This window comes from Rhinolophus sinicus, chromosome 15, assembly GCF_057876585.1.
Source record: "Rhinolophus sinicus isolate RSI-liver-muscle chromosome 15, RSI-T2T, whole genome shotgun sequence".
Lineage (NCBI taxonomy): Eukaryota > Metazoa > Chordata > Mammalia > Chiroptera > Rhinolophidae > Rhinolophus > Rhinolophus sinicus.
The window spans coordinates 11,844,672-11,862,747 of record NC_142515.1 but is presented as its reverse complement, the minus strand read 5'-3'; the positions used below and the strand labels follow the sequence as shown (position 1 = coordinate 11,862,747).

The 18,076-nt window shown below is 48.1% G+C and overlaps 1 protein-coding gene across 1 annotated transcript; it reads left to right on the top strand.

Annotated features, from left to right (window-relative positions):
• The first annotated feature begins 336 nt into the window (after nt 1-336).
• LOC109444099 (pancreatic lipase-related protein 2-like) lies at nt 337-16,665 on the top strand. The gene is made up of 13 exons (XM_019725241.3): nt 337-438; nt 735-783; nt 3,152-3,306; nt 4,733-4,858; nt 6,662-6,796; nt 7,523-7,634; nt 9,123-9,242; nt 9,725-9,844; nt 11,841-11,959; nt 12,471-12,600; nt 14,721-14,832; nt 15,723-15,890; nt 16,541-16,665. Exons 2-13 carry the CDS (start codon nt 735-737, stop codon nt 16,602-16,604), a joined length of 1,410 nt encoding a protein of 469 aa, XP_019580800.1. The 5' UTR covers nt 337-438; the 3' UTR covers nt 16,605-16,665.
• Nucleotides 16,666-18,076: the final 1,411 nt, after the last annotated feature.

Genomic DNA, 18,076 nt, shown 5'->3' with positions numbered 1-18,076 from the left:
AAACCAGGCACTTCCACGGAACAGCAACCTTCAGACGTCCCATGCCTGCACAGCTTGGCCAGTCACTATGGCAACAAGACAGGTTTGGGGTTTGTGTTTCCAAAGGGATTCTGAGTGGGAGGTACTACAGCTTGGCATTTCCCTGTTGTCACTGGGGGAACACAATCTTTTGGCAGCGGAACGTGTACATTCAGATTAGCAGGGTCCTTTTCCATGCCCAAAGTCAGTTTTCCTTTCCTCGAATCTCACTTTATAAACAGTCTTGCTCCCGGCGGAGAAGGCTGTATGTGTTTATGATAACCTTGGTTCAAAGCACACATGGGCAGAGCCCTATCTGTCCTGCCTATCCTCTCCTCCAAGGAGTCCAAAGGATAAAGCCTGGTTATAAAAGGCCATGGCCAGCCTGCTGGGCTGTGAGTGGAGCTCTACTGTATCACAGTAAGTGCCTGCCCGGGCAGGGGTTTGACAGGGTTAGGGCTGCCAAAGGGACGCAGTCCCGATGGGGAAGAAGCCACTGCCGTGGGAGGCCCTGAGTCCAGGGTCCTGGAGCGGGGCTGCCCAATTCCCTGGGTGTAGGGAGGCCTCAGCCTCAGGGTCCCTGCCTGGAGGGAGAACTCCATGGGGCCCAGGTGCCGGGCTTCCGTTTCCCTCACTTTCCTGGGTGTGCCCCAGCTCTGTCTGGGTTCAGGGACTGCCCACACTGTCTGTGAGTATCTATGTTTTCATCCGTGTAGATGCCGCCCATTTGGATCACCGGCTTTCTCCTGCTGACCACAGTCAGAGGTGAGGATGCTCTCTCTAGCCCTTTGGGGAGAAAGTGACCGTGTCGGGTCTGGCCTTTGGGTGAGGCCGTTAGAGGCAGCAGTGTCATCATAACGAATAGCATTATCATTATTTCAAGAAACACGACAATCACCACCATTCAGGGTGTGTTGTTGACTCTGGTAAACACAGGGCAACATACTTGACACAGATGGCCCTGGGGAATCCAGGAGTCCTGTTCTGCCTGCAAAGGCTCTAGTGGCTGTGAGAGGGGTGGCAGAGGTGGCAGGCTGCTGGGGCAAGTGGGAGGTGGGCATTCTTGACAGGTCCCCAATACCCTCAGTCCGTTGAGTGGACAAGTGCATGTCCACAGACTAAAGCCACGTGGATGTGTCTTCCTGAGAACTCCTGTTCTGCCAGGCCTACCCGATGAGCCCACCCTCCTGCCCATGGCCTGCCTTTCATTCCTCTCAGTTCCCATGTCGGTTTCTCCAGCTCCAGCCTGAACCTCTCCTCTGGCACCCTTCTGCTGGGGCTTTCTGCGACATCATGATTCCTCCTTCTTGTCTCCTCAGCTTGTCCCCAGCCCACTCTTGCCTTCCCTTCCATCCTGGCCATGCAACAAGACCTGGCTCCTGACAGCAGAGCCCAGTGGGTCCATGTGCAAGTCAGGCCTTTCTGACCCTTTTTTGCTCATCTGCTGCCTCCTCCTGTCCTAAATGTGGGCATTCCCCAAAGGTCACTTCCAGGCCTTCTCTTCCTCTTGGCTTCCCCTTTACCCAGCCTCTGTACCCCCACCTCCCAAGTTCCGGAAGCTCCTCCAGAGATTCCCACAGTGTCTCAAACTCCACGCTCAGGCACCACTCCCTAGCCGCATCTCCCCACCTGTGCCTTAATATCTACTGTCATCCAAGATGAGAATGCCCATTACCTCTCCAGGCCCACCACCGGGGAAATGCCCCAACACCAAGTCCCCATCTCTCCCACGCTCTCCTGCCTCTGAGCCACCTACAATTGGCTTCCCGAAACACCTTCATGGAGCACAGGTTCCCCACCCCAGGCACCAACTCAACACCCTCCAGCCCCTCTCCCACAATCCACCTAACAGCACAGGTGTCTTAACTTGGCCTTCAAGCCTCTGAATTTACCTAAAGTGTTGCTTCAGCCTCCGGCAGCCCTTCCTCCAGAACTGGTCTCTTCCTGGAAGGAATTCTATGCCATCATTATTCCTTCCTTCTCAGATTCCTTTCCTTCAGGGCAGAGTTTATACCTGATTTGTCTTTGTGCCTCCGCAGTACCTAGCTTTATTCCTAATTAAACTTTCTCAGTTCAAATCGTGGCTCCACCACTGGCTGTAACTTTGGGCGGCTTACTTTTGTCTCTGTGCCTTGGCTTTCCCATCTGTAAAATGGAAGTAATTCCTTACTCATTGGGCTGTTTTGAGGCTTAAAAGGGATAACACTGATAAAGTACTAGTGTGGTATCTGGCACATAGTAAACAACAAGTGTTTACTATGGTAACTATTACCAGTGAGTGAATGACCAACATTTGGTCCCATCAGTTTAGGAGTTGAGGAAGCCTAAGGGAGAAGACCCATTGTAATCCTCTGGATTTGATTATGTCACCCTCAGTGGCCACTTTCTGTGAAAATGTTTATGCTGTCGACTAGGGAAAGGACTCTCAGATTTAGATACAGTTATTTAGGCTATTGGTTGCTTGTATGGAGCCCTTATTCTGATGTGAAAATAAATCATCCCAGTGTTAAGAAATTTACCTTTTCAAAGAACAACAGGGAAAATCTGAAATGGCAGAGAATACTTTGGGGGGGAAATGTGTGTAAAAGGATGACATGAAGCCATGTGAATTGGGCAGACACCCATGAATGGCTGCTGTGTGCCTGGTCTGTGCTGGATGTAATGGACACGTTAGGATAAATCAAGTAGTGTGTCTGCGCTACAGAATTTGTAGGCACTTGATAAATACTTAATGCTTGATGGATTCACGTAAGGGTCTATCTGGGAGTTTCCTGGAAGAGGTACTTTTAAGCCAGAAGGTTCCCAGGAATTCGCAGCCATTCTTCAACTGGCCTGATGCTAGGGCTTAAACAGCATTATAAACGTGATTTCCAGCGTCCCACCCCAGACCCTCTGAAGCACAATCTGAGAGAAGGGCCTGGGGATGTGTATGTGGGATCCACACATTCACACCCCCAGCCCCCAAGTGATTCTTGTCACCATGGAATTTGGGGAATGCTGACAACAAAGAGAAAGACCCACACTGGCCTGCCAGCCCTGTGCTGCACCCTAAAGGGTCCTGCTGTGTAGCTGAGGTGACATTGCTCCTATTCAGAACCTGACAAGTGTCCTGTTTGTTGCTCGTCCTGCCCAGGAATGGAAATCTGCTATAAACCTTTTGGCTGCTTTTCTGATGAAAAACCATGGGGCGGGACCGTTCAACGGCCTTTGAAGATGTTTCCCTGGGCCCCCAAGGATATTGAAGCCAAATTTCTCCTGTACACAAACGAGAACCCGAACAACTACCAAGTAAGTGATTGCATGATGGGTGGGTTGGGGTGCCCACGCCGGTCGTGTAAGGAAAACTGCACTGCCATGCACTTTTCAGGTGATGCTCCCTCGCCGTTGTTAGACCTGCAGCCATCTTAGCTCTCAGCATCATAAACCCCTGTGCATAGCTGATGAGACGTATGGATGCCCAACCCAGAAAAGCACACATTCCACACACTTGGTCACAGAACTTCAGGCTTCCCAGCATTCAAACCCTATCCCTAGAAGGAAGGGGATACGAGCAGCATTTAGGGAGAAACCCAGGCCTGGTATATACCCAGCAGGGCCTGTCTTCTTTCTGCCCCAGGCAGTGCAGGAGTGAAGCCTCTCGGGGTGGGGGCGGGGGATGTAAATCCTTCCTGAAGAGCTAGAAGACAGGTGGGGGAGAGGGGACATTTAACCACAACAGAGAAGAGGTGAGACCCTGGGAGCAGCCTTCAGTTGGGAAGCCTGCCCGTTGACAGCAGGACAGGCAGCTTCCAGGTCCTTAAAAGTGACCAGGAAGAACTTGCTCCGAATTCAAGCTGCTCACAGCTCCTGTCCCTGATAGTTAAGAAATCCAGGGAGATCTCTGAGGTCAGCTGCTGTGGGATTCTAGGTGACAAAATCTCCACTCAGAGCCCCCCACTGGAAGTCTGCTTGGACATGGTGGTTGGGCTGCTTTTTTATCTTGTGATCCTGGAGTGGGTCTAAACAGGCTCAGGGCATGTAGAAGTCTGTCCTTAAGTCCTACAAGCTCGAGATGCCCCCCACTACTCCACTGAGCTGCAGCTCCCCTCATGCCTGGTGCTTCTGGCCCAGGGGTCATTCATCTTTTCTGTACCAGGGACCTCTTCCACCATCTGGGGAAGCCTCAGGGCCCCTTCTCAGGATGATGCTTTTAAATGCATAAAATAAAATACAGTGGATTATAGAGGAAACCAATTATATTGGAAAACAGTTAACAAAACATTAGAAAGACAAATACGCGACATAGTAATTAATATAGGTGTTGCTTTATTATCTCACTAAATAATAAGATCTAGGGATTGGTCTAATAACTACTGTCACTTAAAATACTAATGCATTTAAATTATTTTTAATGTATCTGCAACAACTGTAATGTGACATAAAAACATCTGTGACTTGCATTGGTGACAGGGTGTTGCTAAGACAACTGTGGCTTATTGTCCAATTTCATAATTAACAGAAATGCTAGCTTTCAGTTAGGGGTTAATGAAAATAGAAAGTCTATGAACTTGGACTTTCTGAATTCTATCCTCAAACCCCAGGTCAGGAACTCCTGTTCTAGCCCGACCCAACTTCATGGGAACTAAACCCATGACCTCACTTATTGGAACTGTCTCTAATAGGTCTAAGCCTTGGAAAGGCCAATATCCAAATTCATCTTTTCTAATTTAACCAGCGGATCTCTCCCACGGACCTATCCACCATCGAGGCTTCAAACTTCCAACTGGACCGAAAGACACGCTTCATCATCCACGGCTTCATAGACAAGGGGGAGGAGAGCTGGCTGACCGACATGTGCAAGGTAGGGGCCCACCTGCTTCACCTGGCCACTCTCAGGTGAGACCAGCACCCAGTACACAGATTCAAAGACTGCACCCCCAATGCCCCTGAGACTGGGAAAGGACATACTTCAGAGAGAGAAGTCTCCTTCCCAAAAACACTGTCGCAACCCTGGATTCTCAGGACCATCCATTGTCAAGTTCTGCCGACCCACCAACTTCTAGCCAGCCATCTCCTCGTGAGGCTAAAGACACCCAGAGTCCCATCAGAAAGTCCCAGAGGTGGAGAATACGGGAAATTACCTGGCATTCATTTGATGGTTTATATAAAAACCCTGTGTGACATAAGAAAGAAAGAAAAATTTAAATGTACCCTCTAAAGCACCACTATCCAGTAGAACTTTCTGTGAAAGTGAAATGTTCTAAATGTGCACTGTCTAGATCCAGAGCCATTGTGCTAACTGAGCACTTGAGATGTGGCTAGTGGGACCAAAGAACTGAATTTTAAATTTTATTTAATTTTAATTCATTTTAAATAGCCCCATGCACCAGTGGCTGCAGCATTGGACAATGCGGCTCTAATGTTATCATGAATATTCGTAATGAGTTCTTATTCATAACATCCATTTCCCAAGCACTCACTATGAGCCTGACATTTTGAGAATCATTTCACAGTTTTTGTCCCATTTAATACTCCCAGCAACATTGTAAGAAAGGTATAGTTATTGTTCCCATTTTACAGATGAGAAAATAAAGGCACAAAGAGTTCAATACTTGCCCAAAGTTGAATCCAGAGGTGGCATGCGAAACCAGATCTTCTGTCATAAGACACCACAGTTTGTGTCTCTACGATTTCACCTGTAGGAAGTAGCCATGAGCACGGCTCTTAGCTTAGTCTGCACTGGGATAGACCTCAACCAGCTTCTGCCCAAGGGATCTCTGCTCTTCTTGAGGTTGGGGTGTTCACATGTGCCCCCAAGTCCCAGAAGGAGACTGGAGCTGTAAGAGTCTGGAGGGGATCTGGTCTACTATGATGCCCTGGCCTCCAGCCAGCTCTTCCCCACTTCAGTCCTAAGGGCAGTCCAGGGTACCCCAAAACGAACACAGGATATGGAGCGGCCCTTTCTGACATTTACTTTTCCCCCTCAGGGGACCAGCATTTCTGTTTCACAGTAGACTGTAGTCACACCACGTCATATAAAAGAGGCATGTGTCTGGGAGAGTTGTAGCCTATCTTAGTCTAAATTTTATCTCATTAAACGTGTCCCTTAATATCGTATATCTCCTACCTACACATTGTTGTTGGGAACATAAAAGCAGTTCCCCCGTGGCTTCCACTGTCTAGTACAAGGGTCAGCCAACTTTGCCTATAAAGGACCGAGGAGTGAATATTTTAGCATTTGTGGTTCATAATGGTTTCAACTCAGCTCTGTTGTAGCTGGGAAGCAGAGGTAGACCATATGCAAACAAATGGGTGTAGCTGCGTTGCAACAAAACTTTATTTATAAAAAAACAGGTGGCTTTGGCCCTCTGATCATAGTTTGCTGAGCCCTGATCTAGTAAGTGATCTTTTTGATCTGGCTGTGTTAGTAACCATCTGTGAGACCTTAGACAAGTCACTGACTGCATTCCAGGCCTCTGTCCACACCTGTTAAGTGAGGATAAGATACCCAGTTCGTGGTGACGTGTGAGGATTAGAACAAGCGAGAGGAATATTAAAGCTCTGACACAAACTAGATGCTCGATGGGTGTGAATGCCTGTCTCTGGAGTGCGCCACCTGTGCCTGTTAAGAAGTTGGTTTCTCCCTCTTGTGTTTCTTCCCCAGAAAATGTTTAAAGTGGAGGCGGTGAACTGCATTTGTGTGGATTGGAGACGTGGCGCCCGGACAGATTACACCCAGGCCGTGCACAACATCCGGGTGGTCGGAGCGCAGATAGCTTTCTTAATACAAGGACTGTCGGTAAAATCCTGCCTGGGCCACATGCTGAGGGGAGGGGGCAGAGAGAGGGACAGGCGATCATGGCAGTGCACCCAGAGGCAGCCGGGACGGGTGGGCAGGGGTCAGGCCTGGAAGCCTGGAAGCCCAAGATGGGCCTTTCCTCAGATGAAGCTGCAACCTTCCTCCCTCCCAGAGTGTCCTGAAGATCCCTAGTTGTGGGGCCTGAGGCAAACTAACCTTTGAGCCCTAATTTCCCCTTCTGAAATAAGCCTTCCGTGCAGGCTGTTCTGGGAATTTGAAAGCAGGCCGGGCTGCCGAGCAGTTCTCAGCCCAGAAGATGAGTCTGCATTGTCCGACAGCCCATGAGGGAAGGCCTTCCCTTACAAGCCTTCTGGAAGATCTATTCCGGGGAACCCCAGGCCTGGGTCCACTACGCAGACAGGCCCAAACCCTGCTGGGGATGAGGGGAGGGAGGCCGGCAGTGGCCTGTGGAAGCAGGCAGCGCACATCCAGTCCGGGCCAAGGCGGCCTGCAGTTGATGCAGCGGCCGCTGGTCAGCACTGTTGGTCTGTACACCAACCGGCCCGCGGGACTCGGAGACTGCGGCGGCCCAGGGGCCGGGTCGCGCTGTCCTAGGCGGTCCTGGAGCCGAGGGTTGCTTTTCCCAGAGTCCTGCCCCCACCCCCAATTCCCGAGCCAGCATGTCCCCACCCGGCCCGGAGAACCTGACGCGCCATCCTTCCGCAGACCGAGCTGGGCTATGGCCCCGAGAACGTGCATCTCATCGGCCACAGCCTGGGCGCGCACGCGGCCGCGGAGGCGGGCAGGAGGCTGGAGGGCCGCGTGGGCAGGATCACAGGTAGGGGCGCGGGGATCGGGCTCCCGTGCGGGTGCCTGGCGGGGGAGTCCCACGGCCACGCATGTCCCACGGCCAAGGACGCCCCTGCTGGTCTCCCGGGAACTGATTTGAGGTGGTGCCCCTACTTAAATTAAAAAGTAATTGCCCATATATTTTTTCATGTATATTAGAAAATATATGATTGTAAATAAAATGCATATATATATATATATATATATATATATATATATATGCACACACACACATACATTTTAGCACCTTAAACCCACGAATTCAGGATTGTTGTTGCTAGAGTATGAATAGGTAAAAAAAAAAAAAGTAAAATGATTTTGTACATTAATGCATCAGTTCCACAAGTACTTCCTTATTGGTTCTCTTTGCTGTGCCAGGCACAGGCCGACAATGAAAGTGGCTGAGACCTGCATGGGAGGTACTCAGGAAATACTGAAGGAATCAATGAATGAATGGATCACTAGGCAAAGGGAATGCACACAAGACATAGACACAGACAACTACTGACTCTGTATGGCCGAATCAGTATGTCACTTTGGCAAACAGTTCAACGTTTAGTGACTGTCTCCTTTGTTCAGGGGGCTCTGCTAGGCAATGGGTGAAGAATAAGGGGATTATAGTTTATGTTTATGGGGAATTTTTCAGTTTGCGAAGTCCTTGCTCTTACATCTTTTCGTGGGATTTTTCACAATAACCCTGTAAGGTAGGTTGTTGTTATTCCCACTTTCTGGACGAGGAAACTGAAGCTCAGGGAGGACAGGCACTTGACCTTGAGTAGAATATAGGTCTCGGTGAGGCCTGTGTGCCATGCTCCTTCCATCCTCTGCTTCTCTGTGAAGATGAACTAGGCAGAGCCCCTGCTTCAGGGAATGCAGTCTAGCCAGGCAGCAGACAACTAGTCAGGTAAATAAAATTCAAAGCAGAGTTAATAAAAGCACAATAATTCTATACAGTGTATATGGAATGGACTGAGAAAGGAGAGGCTACATTTTCCAAGAGGAGGTGGTGTTTGAGTCAAGTCTTGGAGGGGAAAGATTCAGATTAGGGGAGAATGTAGGGAAGTGAGTCACAGGCTGGAGACAGCATAAGCAAAAACACAAAGGAATAGACAGTGTGGGGCTCAGGACTGGGGGAAGCTGGGAGAGGCCAGGGAGCTTGCAGTTGTGGAGAGCAGTGGCCAAATAGTAACAACTGAGAAGGAAAAAACAAAGAAAAGGGAACTGAGGGCACCACCTGGATCCTGCAGGGAGCCAGGCACTGGAGGCTTCTGGATGCTTTGACAGGCAATGACCCACCTCTAGCCTTTCTGTCCCAGCCTCTCCCAAGCAGACCTGAAGATGTAGCCCCAATTCCCCCAACCACGGCTGCTGGGCTACGGAGACTTTTGCCCAGGAATCCCCATGGCTTTTGTGGGGACAGGGGTTAGATCCTGGCTTGTTATAGAATATGACCTCACTGCCCACCTCCCCCTTTCAGGACTGGATCCGGCAGAGCCATGCTTCCAGGGCACTTCTGAGGAGGTTCGGCTGGATTCATCCGATGCCATGTTTGTGGATGTGATTCACACGGACATTGCTCCCATAGTTCCTTTCCTAGGTGAGTGTTTCACCCCGTCTCTTGGTGACAAGCTATAGCTGATTACAGTGGGTCCAGGTATCCCATGCACACACATTCTGCAGGGATGGTATTCAAAATGGTTACCATCCAAGCAGGAATAGCTTGGCCATCAACCAATTGAAATGGGTGCCGGTCACAAATACGCAGCTAGTACAGTGCCAGTGGTACCAGCCTGTGGCCCCAGATAGTACAAAAAAACACTTCTCTAGCCTATGGAAGGTTGTTATTCTTCAAACCCTGAGCCCTTCCCTAGTTTGCCAATATCCAGAGTGGCAGATGTGTTTATTGATGTTTGACCTGTACTTGCAAAATGCAGTTAATCTTTGAATTTCTTTCTTTCTTCTTTTATCAAAGCTTTGGTGATAGTTTGTTTTGTTGGAAGGAGTTCAACACTCTCTGTGGCCACAACCTCACTTGGGGACCACTTAGCTCTTTGCTCACCTCTGCTTCCAACGTTTCAGGTTTTGGAATGAGCCAAAAGGTCGGCCATCTGGATTTCTATCCAAATGGAGGAAGGCAGATGCCTGGATGTCAGAAAAATATTCTTTCAACCATCGTTGATATAAATGGACTATGGGAAGGTACGTGACTCAGAAAAGCAAGACAGCAGCTGCCCCACTTGGGGAGAAAGCAGAGTGTGTGGACTGGTCTCCATCGTACTGAATTTGCCACTGCTTAGGTGACGTAAAGCAGCATCTCCACTTGCTGCCCTTGCTTTGGCCGCTGCTCTGTCCCGTTGCCCCTCCCCTGACACAGGCTTCACTCTTCTCCCTGAAAATGGAGGCTTTGAGTCTGTGATCATTTCATTTTAGTATTTATTTTCTGCTCTGGGAGTTCCCCAAGTCCAGGGCCTGTGTCCTGAGCACCCCAGGTACCCCAGTACCCTGCTCAGGGCCTGGCCCAAAGCAAGCACTCGGTACAGTCCATTAAATTGAGCTGAGTGACCTTCTGTGGCGTTGGAATATTCTGTGTGTTTGATGAGAAAGAATAGAGTCGATAAAGCAGCAACCAACAGCCCATAAATGGAGCCTTTGACACCCTCGCCACCTGGCATCAGGTAACCCCAGGGAAGACGCGGCTGTTCTGCTCCCTGAAGGAACACCAGAGTCACAATGAGGGCTGCCCCCTCCCAGAACTGACGAGCAGGGCACACATAATAGGAAGGAGCCCAGGTTTAATTAAAGAAGCAATTTAGAGCGAACAAGCCCCTGCACACTGGAGCGTGTTGCTATTGTGTGCAGCTCCCAGTCACCCAGGCACTGGGCACCGAGCAACAATTAAATCCACTGGCTTCTCTATTATAGGATCACTGGGTAGCAATTTTGGATGAAAGAAACAATTAAGTTTGAAACAGGTTGTGTTGTCTGGTAATGAGTGTTGGTGTGGGGCGCAGAACTGGCTTCAGCTGGAAGTCGCTGGGTCTTGGGGCAGGCGGAGCTGGGGGCTGTGGAAGGCTAATCCCCCCAGCACAAAGGGACCGTTTCTTTCTACATGAGTGGTGGATAAAGGCCCCAGACCCCCCAGAAGTGGTCCCCAAGTATGTCTGCGGTCACTGTGGATCACTCCAGGGGAAGTTCTGTATCAAGTAGCTGGAGAAATGGAAAAAACAGTTTTGCACACAAGAGGACTTTGGTTTAGAGTAAAAGGTAGTAAATAAAATGCAGTGAAAGAGTGGTCCCAGGCCACAGCGCTCTTGATTTCCACTGCTTTTCCCTTGTGCCTGGAATAGAAAAGAGGAGGAATTTCTCAGCCTGAGGCCAGAGGCACAGAAAAGCTTGGTTCCTGCAGTGTGGTCTGGAGTTCTCAAACTGCGGCCCTCTGCGGAATGCCACCCAGAGCAGCATGCCATTGGCCTTCACAGTGACTAGTTTGAAAATGGGAGTATACTGGTATCATGGAAGCATGGAGCGTTTTCATGTAAAAGTCAAGATACTGGCTTTTCGTGAAAAATCAGAAGACCAAACAATCTGAGCTTTTAACATTAACAGCTGGCTGACCTGTGTAAGACCCCGTTTTAAAACTATTGCTATTTTCTCTCTCCCTCTCTGTCTCTCTCTCTGTCTCTCTGTCTCTCTGTCTCTCTGTCTGTCTCTCTGTCTTTGTTTCTCTCTCTCTCTCTCTCTCTCTCTCTCTCTCTCTCTCTCTCTCTCTCTCTGTCTCTCTCTCTCTCTCCCCCTTATTATCCTCTGTATATATTTTTTCCTCACTTCCCCCCACCCTAGGCTTCCAACCCTCATCATCCATTTATGTTAGATGCCTGGCCCCTGGGGGGTTGGACAGACATGCCTTTGACACCTTGTCACTCCCTAGCAATAGCCTGGCCCTGAGTAGACCACAGTGATGGGCAGAGGAAAGTGATTCTTAGCCAAACACCATTACTACACAAGTCCCCTAATTTCCGACTTGCCGCAAAGTATGTCAAAGTCAAGGACAGAAATTTTGAACTGTGACCAAGATGTTCAGGAGTCCCAACACCCACCTGTGAAATGTGAAGGTGATTCCTTACCTGGTCAGAATGGCTCAGGCTTCAAAAGTGAAATACCTCCTGTGAAGCTGCCATGCCCTTTGCTTTCTCAGGAACCCGGGACTTTGCAGCTTGCAATCACCTGAGGAGCTACAAGTATTACGCAAGCAGCATCCTCAACCCCGACGGCTTCCTGGGCTACCCGTGTGCCTCCTACAATGAGTTTGAGGAGGTAGGTCACGGCAGGGGCCCGGGAAAGATGGCGGTGCCTCTGTTGGTGGTGGTTTTGTCCCTGTGGCTTGGAACAGAGCAGAGATGGAACTCCATGATTAATGGGAGCGGGTACTGGAAATGCTGAGGCTCACAGAGGCTTCCTCCTCCCCTCCCGGGAGTGGGGTGGCAGGAGGGGGATGGCACAGACCTGACTGGGCTGGGCCTTCCCTAGATACCCAACTTTTCATTCTGGAAATTTCCCAATTGATGAAGCATGCGTGAATCAGTGGACGGGGGGTAGAGTGGGTAGATAAACGGAAGGATGGACAGGCAGATGAGAGGATGGGTGAGGCATAGATAGATAGATATTAGGTTGGTGCAAATGTAATTGCGGCTTTTGCAGTTATTTGTAACCTTTTAAACTGCAATTACTTTTGCACCAACCTAATAGACAGGAAGATTAATTGATTAATTGAGTGAGTGATTGAGTCGAAGGCCTATCACTGACAAATTTTATTTTTTCCCCCTAGAAAGGCTGTTTCCCTTGTCCAGCCGAAGGATGCCCCAAAATGGGGCACTATGCTGACCAATTTCAGGGGAAAACCAGTGCTGTGGGACAAACGTTTTTCCTGAACACAGGCGAGAGTGGTAACTTTACTCGTAAGTTCCCATTCTACCTATTTAAAAGTTGCAAATAATTTTAAAAGGTATATCAACCTAATTTGTTAGGGTCCTTGGTAGCAATTAACAGAAACTCAACTCCAACCAGCGTAAGCTCTAGTGGAAGGACAGTAGAGTGGCATTTGTCTTGGGTCTCACATTCTCCCCTTTTACCAGTGATCCTGACCAGTGGAGTAAGGACCGTGATTGGCCCAGGCTGAGTCACATGTACACCCACTCTGTGGACGGGAGGGGGGCGGGGAGCGAGGTGGGGCAAAGTCACGGTAATGATTATCGATCATACTAGTCCCCAGTCCCCCTACATACATATACATATGAACATAGTATGTTTTGTTGTTAACCTGCCCCTCTTCTCATTTAAAAAGTGCAAGATAGTAAAATCATCAAGATACATTCGTTATAAGTAATATTACATGGTAGTAGCTAAATAAAAGAGCGGTTATTTTCCAAGGGAGTTTTAAATTAGAAAAAAAAATTAGAAATTATATAGCACTTCACAAAACACTTTTTATATACAATATTACATGTAATCCTCACAATGCCGACCATAGAAGATAACGGCGTGGCAGTATCTGTAAAATCTTAGAGCATACTCCTTTAACCCAGAACATACCGCAGGAAAACGCTTGCATGTGTGCTTATGAAGGTGCACGCAGGGATGCTCACTGCAGCATTCATTTTAAAACCAAAATATGGCGGGGAGAAACCTAGACATCCAGCAAGCGGTAAACAACCAAATACCGTGTCACGATTAAAAAGGAGAGAGAAAACTTCTAAGGCACACTAAGTGGAAAGGCAAGTAGCAAAATAACATGCAACGTATTACGTACCACTCAGGGTCCCAACAGGAGATGAAACTCATCCAAGTGGTTCAGATGAGGAGCCCTCATTGAAGGGCCTACTTTTGGAGATGCGGACAGGATTAAAGGGACAAACTAGGGATGCTGAAGCATCCAGAACCCAGTGTCTACGGGGCTCTGGCATGGAGTGCCATCACAGAGGGAGGGTGCTAGTGCCAGACTCCTGATACTGGAGCAAGAAGCAGCAGGGAAGCAAATGCCTCCACCTCTCCCTCCTGCCTTCTGATCTCCTGTCCAAGCCTCATATGGGCTGAACCCAACAAAAGAAAGCGAGCAGCAAGGTCCCAGGGTAGGGACAGCCTTCCAGAACACAGGGCAGGACAGAGAAGGGCAGCGAGTCAGTCTGGGGTAGGGATTGGTGGAGAGGAAAGAGAATAACAGGGCACACCCTTTACAGAAGGGTGGCAGGAAGCCTAGATTCTTTTATGTACGTGTGTGTGTGTGTGTGTGTGTGTGTTTGTGTGTGTGTGTGGTGTGTGTGCGAATGCTCACAGAAAGCTCTAGATCTGGGTTTCTCAAACGCAGCTCTATTGATGTTTTGGGGCCGGATAACTCATTGTTGTCGGGGGGCTGTCCTGTGCATTGCAGTATGTTTAGCAAATCCGTGGCCTCTACACACTGGATGCCAGCAGCACTCCACCCACCCACCCCATTCTCCTGGTGTGACAATAATGTCTCCAGACAGTGCCAAATGTCCCCAGGAGGCAAAATCACCCCCTGGACTTGATTAAGTATAGAGACCAAACTGGGAAGAACCTGGGATGGAGGACAGGTAGGTGGGGTACTGATGAAGGGTTTTGTTTTTTAATTTATCTGGGTTGTTTTTCCATTGAGGATGTGTCTATTGCATGTGAAAAAAAGCCAAAACAAAAATCAAAAAGAGAGCAGTAGGTCATTTATCCAAATGTTGGAGTCACAAACATCCCCGTTTACCTGTGGCCTTTCCGGTGTTATGGTGTGTACCGGGGCACAGGTGTAGCAGCCAGCCTCCTGTCGTCCATCAGAGCACATACATTGCTGCACTGGGAAGAGATTCTGCCTAACTGTAGTATTTCCTTCCCCCTGAGTCCCTCACCCACACCTAGAATGGAACCCCAACTTCATTGAAGGAAACCATTAGTCACATTCCCCCTTACCTCACACCCATAGGGGATTCAGAGCTTGGAACAAGAATGCTTCCATGGGGTCATTTTTTTCAACAAGGTGAGTTAATTGAACTGATTGTATTTCTTTGGACAGGCTGGAGATACAGGGTATCGGTCACACTGGCTGGAAAAAAGAAAGCGAGTGGCTACATCAGGATTGCTTTGTATGGAAGTAATGGAAACTCAAAACAGTATCAAATTTTCAAGTAAGTTTGATAGTAAAGTGAAATGACCATACTTTCCGTAATACATTTTTCATAAAAGACTGACTATAAAGTGCTTTATAAATCTAGCCCTCTATTATACAGAACTATTGAATCCTAGAATGTCAGAGCTGGAAGGAAGTCTTAGCATCTAGCTCAAATCACCCCATTTCACATATGAGAAAAGTGAGGCCCCGAGAGGAAGAACTTATTAGACATGTGCTAACTCCTGGAATGTCAGTCATTGCTTCCTTCTGGCCTAAGTTTTATGAATATCAAGTTCTCCTTTGATGAGGCGCATTTATATGGCAACTCTCTCCCCTCCAACACACATTCCATCCCCCACACATGCTCCACGTGACGCCTGAGGCCAGCTTCTTGTTGCTGTGGCAGCCTCAGCACCCAGCTTTTGCTGGGCATATGCTGTGCTTGGTAAATACGTGTTGGCTGAATGTGTAACTGTGCTGTAAAATTAGACTCTGTTTTTTTGCATTAACTTTTACATAATAATTTTCATGTTCAGTTAAAGTTCTTTGACAACTTCTTATGCTGCGTATGAGGTGCTCTTCTGACCCACATGTATCTTTAAACACAAGACATCGTATTAATTAGCTCTGCAGTGAACTTACAGGGTTAATACGCCACCCCAAAGACTTGACTTCCCCCTTGAGGAACAAACTAAAGACAGTGGAAATCTAGAGTCCATTATTGTTTTAAAGGGGTGTTCTTCACAAATACATGTGTGTCTTAACACGTCCCTCGATGTGTATGAGGTCATTCAAGGCATGTTCAGAAAACAGACAACAGCAGCTATTGTTTGGAGAAACAGCAGATTGCTATCGTCCTATGTAGTCCTACATCCAGCTGACATAACATTGAATGTCTGTTTTCAGAGGATCCCTCAAACCAAATGCACAACATACGCTTGACATTGATGTGGACCGCAATGTTGGAAAAATCCAGAAGGTTAAGTTCCTCTGGAACAACCATGTGATAAATGTCTTCCCGTCCAAACTGGGAGCTTCCCAAATCACAGTGCAAAGTGGTCAAGATGGGACTAAGTGAGTATCTTTTATTCCCCTTAACTCTAATTTTCTGTATTTATCTATCAATCTATCTATGCATCCATTGATTCAAATACCGACCCACCCATCTATGTATTCATTTCCACTTTGGAGCAATTATGAATAATGCTGCTTTAAACATTTATGTACAGATTTTGCTGTGGACATGTTTTTATTTCCTTTGGCTATGTACCTAGGAGCAGAATTATTAGATTATGTAATAACTCTATGTTTAACCTTTAGAAGAACAGCCAGACTGTTTCCCATTCCCAGAAGCAGTGTGTGAAGAACCCTCCAGGATCTTAACTTGACAGGGAAGGCCCCCTCAGGGCAGGCTGGGGCACCCCCGGCCCCTGACCTCATTGCCAGGCCCAAAGCCACAGGCTCACCGGAGACCCCCTTGGCTTTGTAAACCCTAGGCTGACACAGCTGACTCATGCTCAGCTTGTGGAAAGACCAGAGGAGGGGAGGGTGTTCTCTGAGAGGGTTTTGCTTACTAAAGAATCACTGGGACTCTGCCTGGTGTAGCAGAGCCTTTCAGTCAAAGGGACCTGAATTCTAGGCAGTTTGCTAAATGCTGTTTACTCATCTGATATCACAGTCCCACAAACTAATGAGCCTCATGCTGAAAATGTTTTCCTCCACAGGTATAATTTTTGTAGCAGTGATACTGTGAAAGAAGACGTTTTACAATCTCTTTACCCTTGTTAAAAATGTGGTGCTTGCTCTTCTTGTACCTCTGTGGTAATAAATTTTTATGCCCTTAGATTGATATTGAAGTGCTGGTCTGACATTCTCTATATGCTGGGGTCACTTTTCAGAAATGATTTTTGGGACTGAATCCCCCCACTGGCACTCATCTGCCACCATCTCTCTCAGGGCACTTTGTGTGGCCTGTTCTCATGAATTGTATTTCCTTCGATAATACAGTTCTGTCCTATTTGAAAAGCTCATCATTATTTCGCTGTGTTGCACGCCCAGCCTTTCACATCCTAGGGTAAGGAGCTGACCCCATGTAAGAGCAGCGTGCGAGGCATAAGTAACTCTGAGCAAGTATTATTTAGGTTAAACCAAGCCGGTGCCATAGAGGAAGAGGGGCTTAAAATAGAAAAAGTTAATACATGCACATGGCACAAAGTGCAAATGATCCAGAAGAATATTCTTACACAAGGTACGTCTTCTTCTACCCCTGCCCCCGACCCCCAAGTCTCTCAGTTCTTTTCCCAGAAGAACTTGAGTTTTTTCCGGAAGTATTCTTCTTATACAAATCTGTGTACCTATCTCACACCCCAGCCTCACCCCTGCCATTTTCCCCCCAAACAATACACACCATTCTTACCTTGCTTTTTGCACTATCAATAAATTGGATAGTATTCTCTAATGGTTCAGAAAGAGCTTCTTCATTCTTCGTAAGGCTTTACAGATTCCACTGAGGGATGCATGGGATGTGGCCGTCCTTGCGGATGGACATGTAAGTGGTCTTCAGAATTTTCCTATTGTAAATATGCGTGCATCTAGTATCCTTTTATGATATGTGTGGAGTGTACCCCTTCCAGCCAGGCCTCCTGCCCAAGCATAGACTCCCACTAGCCCCCAGCCAACCTGCCCACTTGTTCTTGGGGCCCCCGTGAGAAAGTAGGCTGGTGCCAGGTAGAGGGTGTCACTTTCAGAGCCAGGGGATGGTGGTGTAGGGTCATTGGTAAAATGTGACTGAGAGGGTTTCTATGACCCCATGACCACATCTGAGTGTCTATTCGAACCTGATTTATTTGCTGCAGTTCCTAAGTCACACAGCAGAGCCTCCCTTCTCTTTCTCTTGGGGACCTGTGTCTGGCACAGCAAACCCCTCTGTCTTCAGTCTCTGACAGTTTTGCTGCTTGTCCTGAATGTCATACAGTCACCCCTGTACCAAATGGCACTCTTCATGAGGACCAAACCTAGGACCTGGGCAGCACCCCGCTGGAGTCAGCCGGGACCACAGTTGTGTAGACAGCTTTATTTCTTACCATTTACCTACCCAGGCACAAACCATATAATTCCACAAAGATCACATTGAATCAAGATGTTAGTAGAAACAAAGGTGCGATAAAAAGCCTCCCCCCCCCGCCTTAAAAACCAGGCATCTTCATCCTGTCTTCCCAGCCTCCCATAGGGGAAAAATAATGAATACTTTACCAAGCTAT

Coding starts and splice junctions, on each gene's coding strand:
- LOC109444099 (XM_019725241.3), top strand. CDS start 735: ATGCCGCCCATTTGGATCACCGGCTTTCTCCTGCTGACCACAGTCAGA. Junction 4,859..6,661: donor GGCTGACCGACATGTGCAAG/GTAGGGGCCCAC, acceptor TTTCTTCCCCAG/AAAATGTTTAAAGTGGAGGC. Junction 15,891..16,540: donor AGTGGTCAAGATGGGACTAA/GTGAGTATCTTT, acceptor TTTCCTCCACAG/GTATAATTTTTGTAGCAGTG.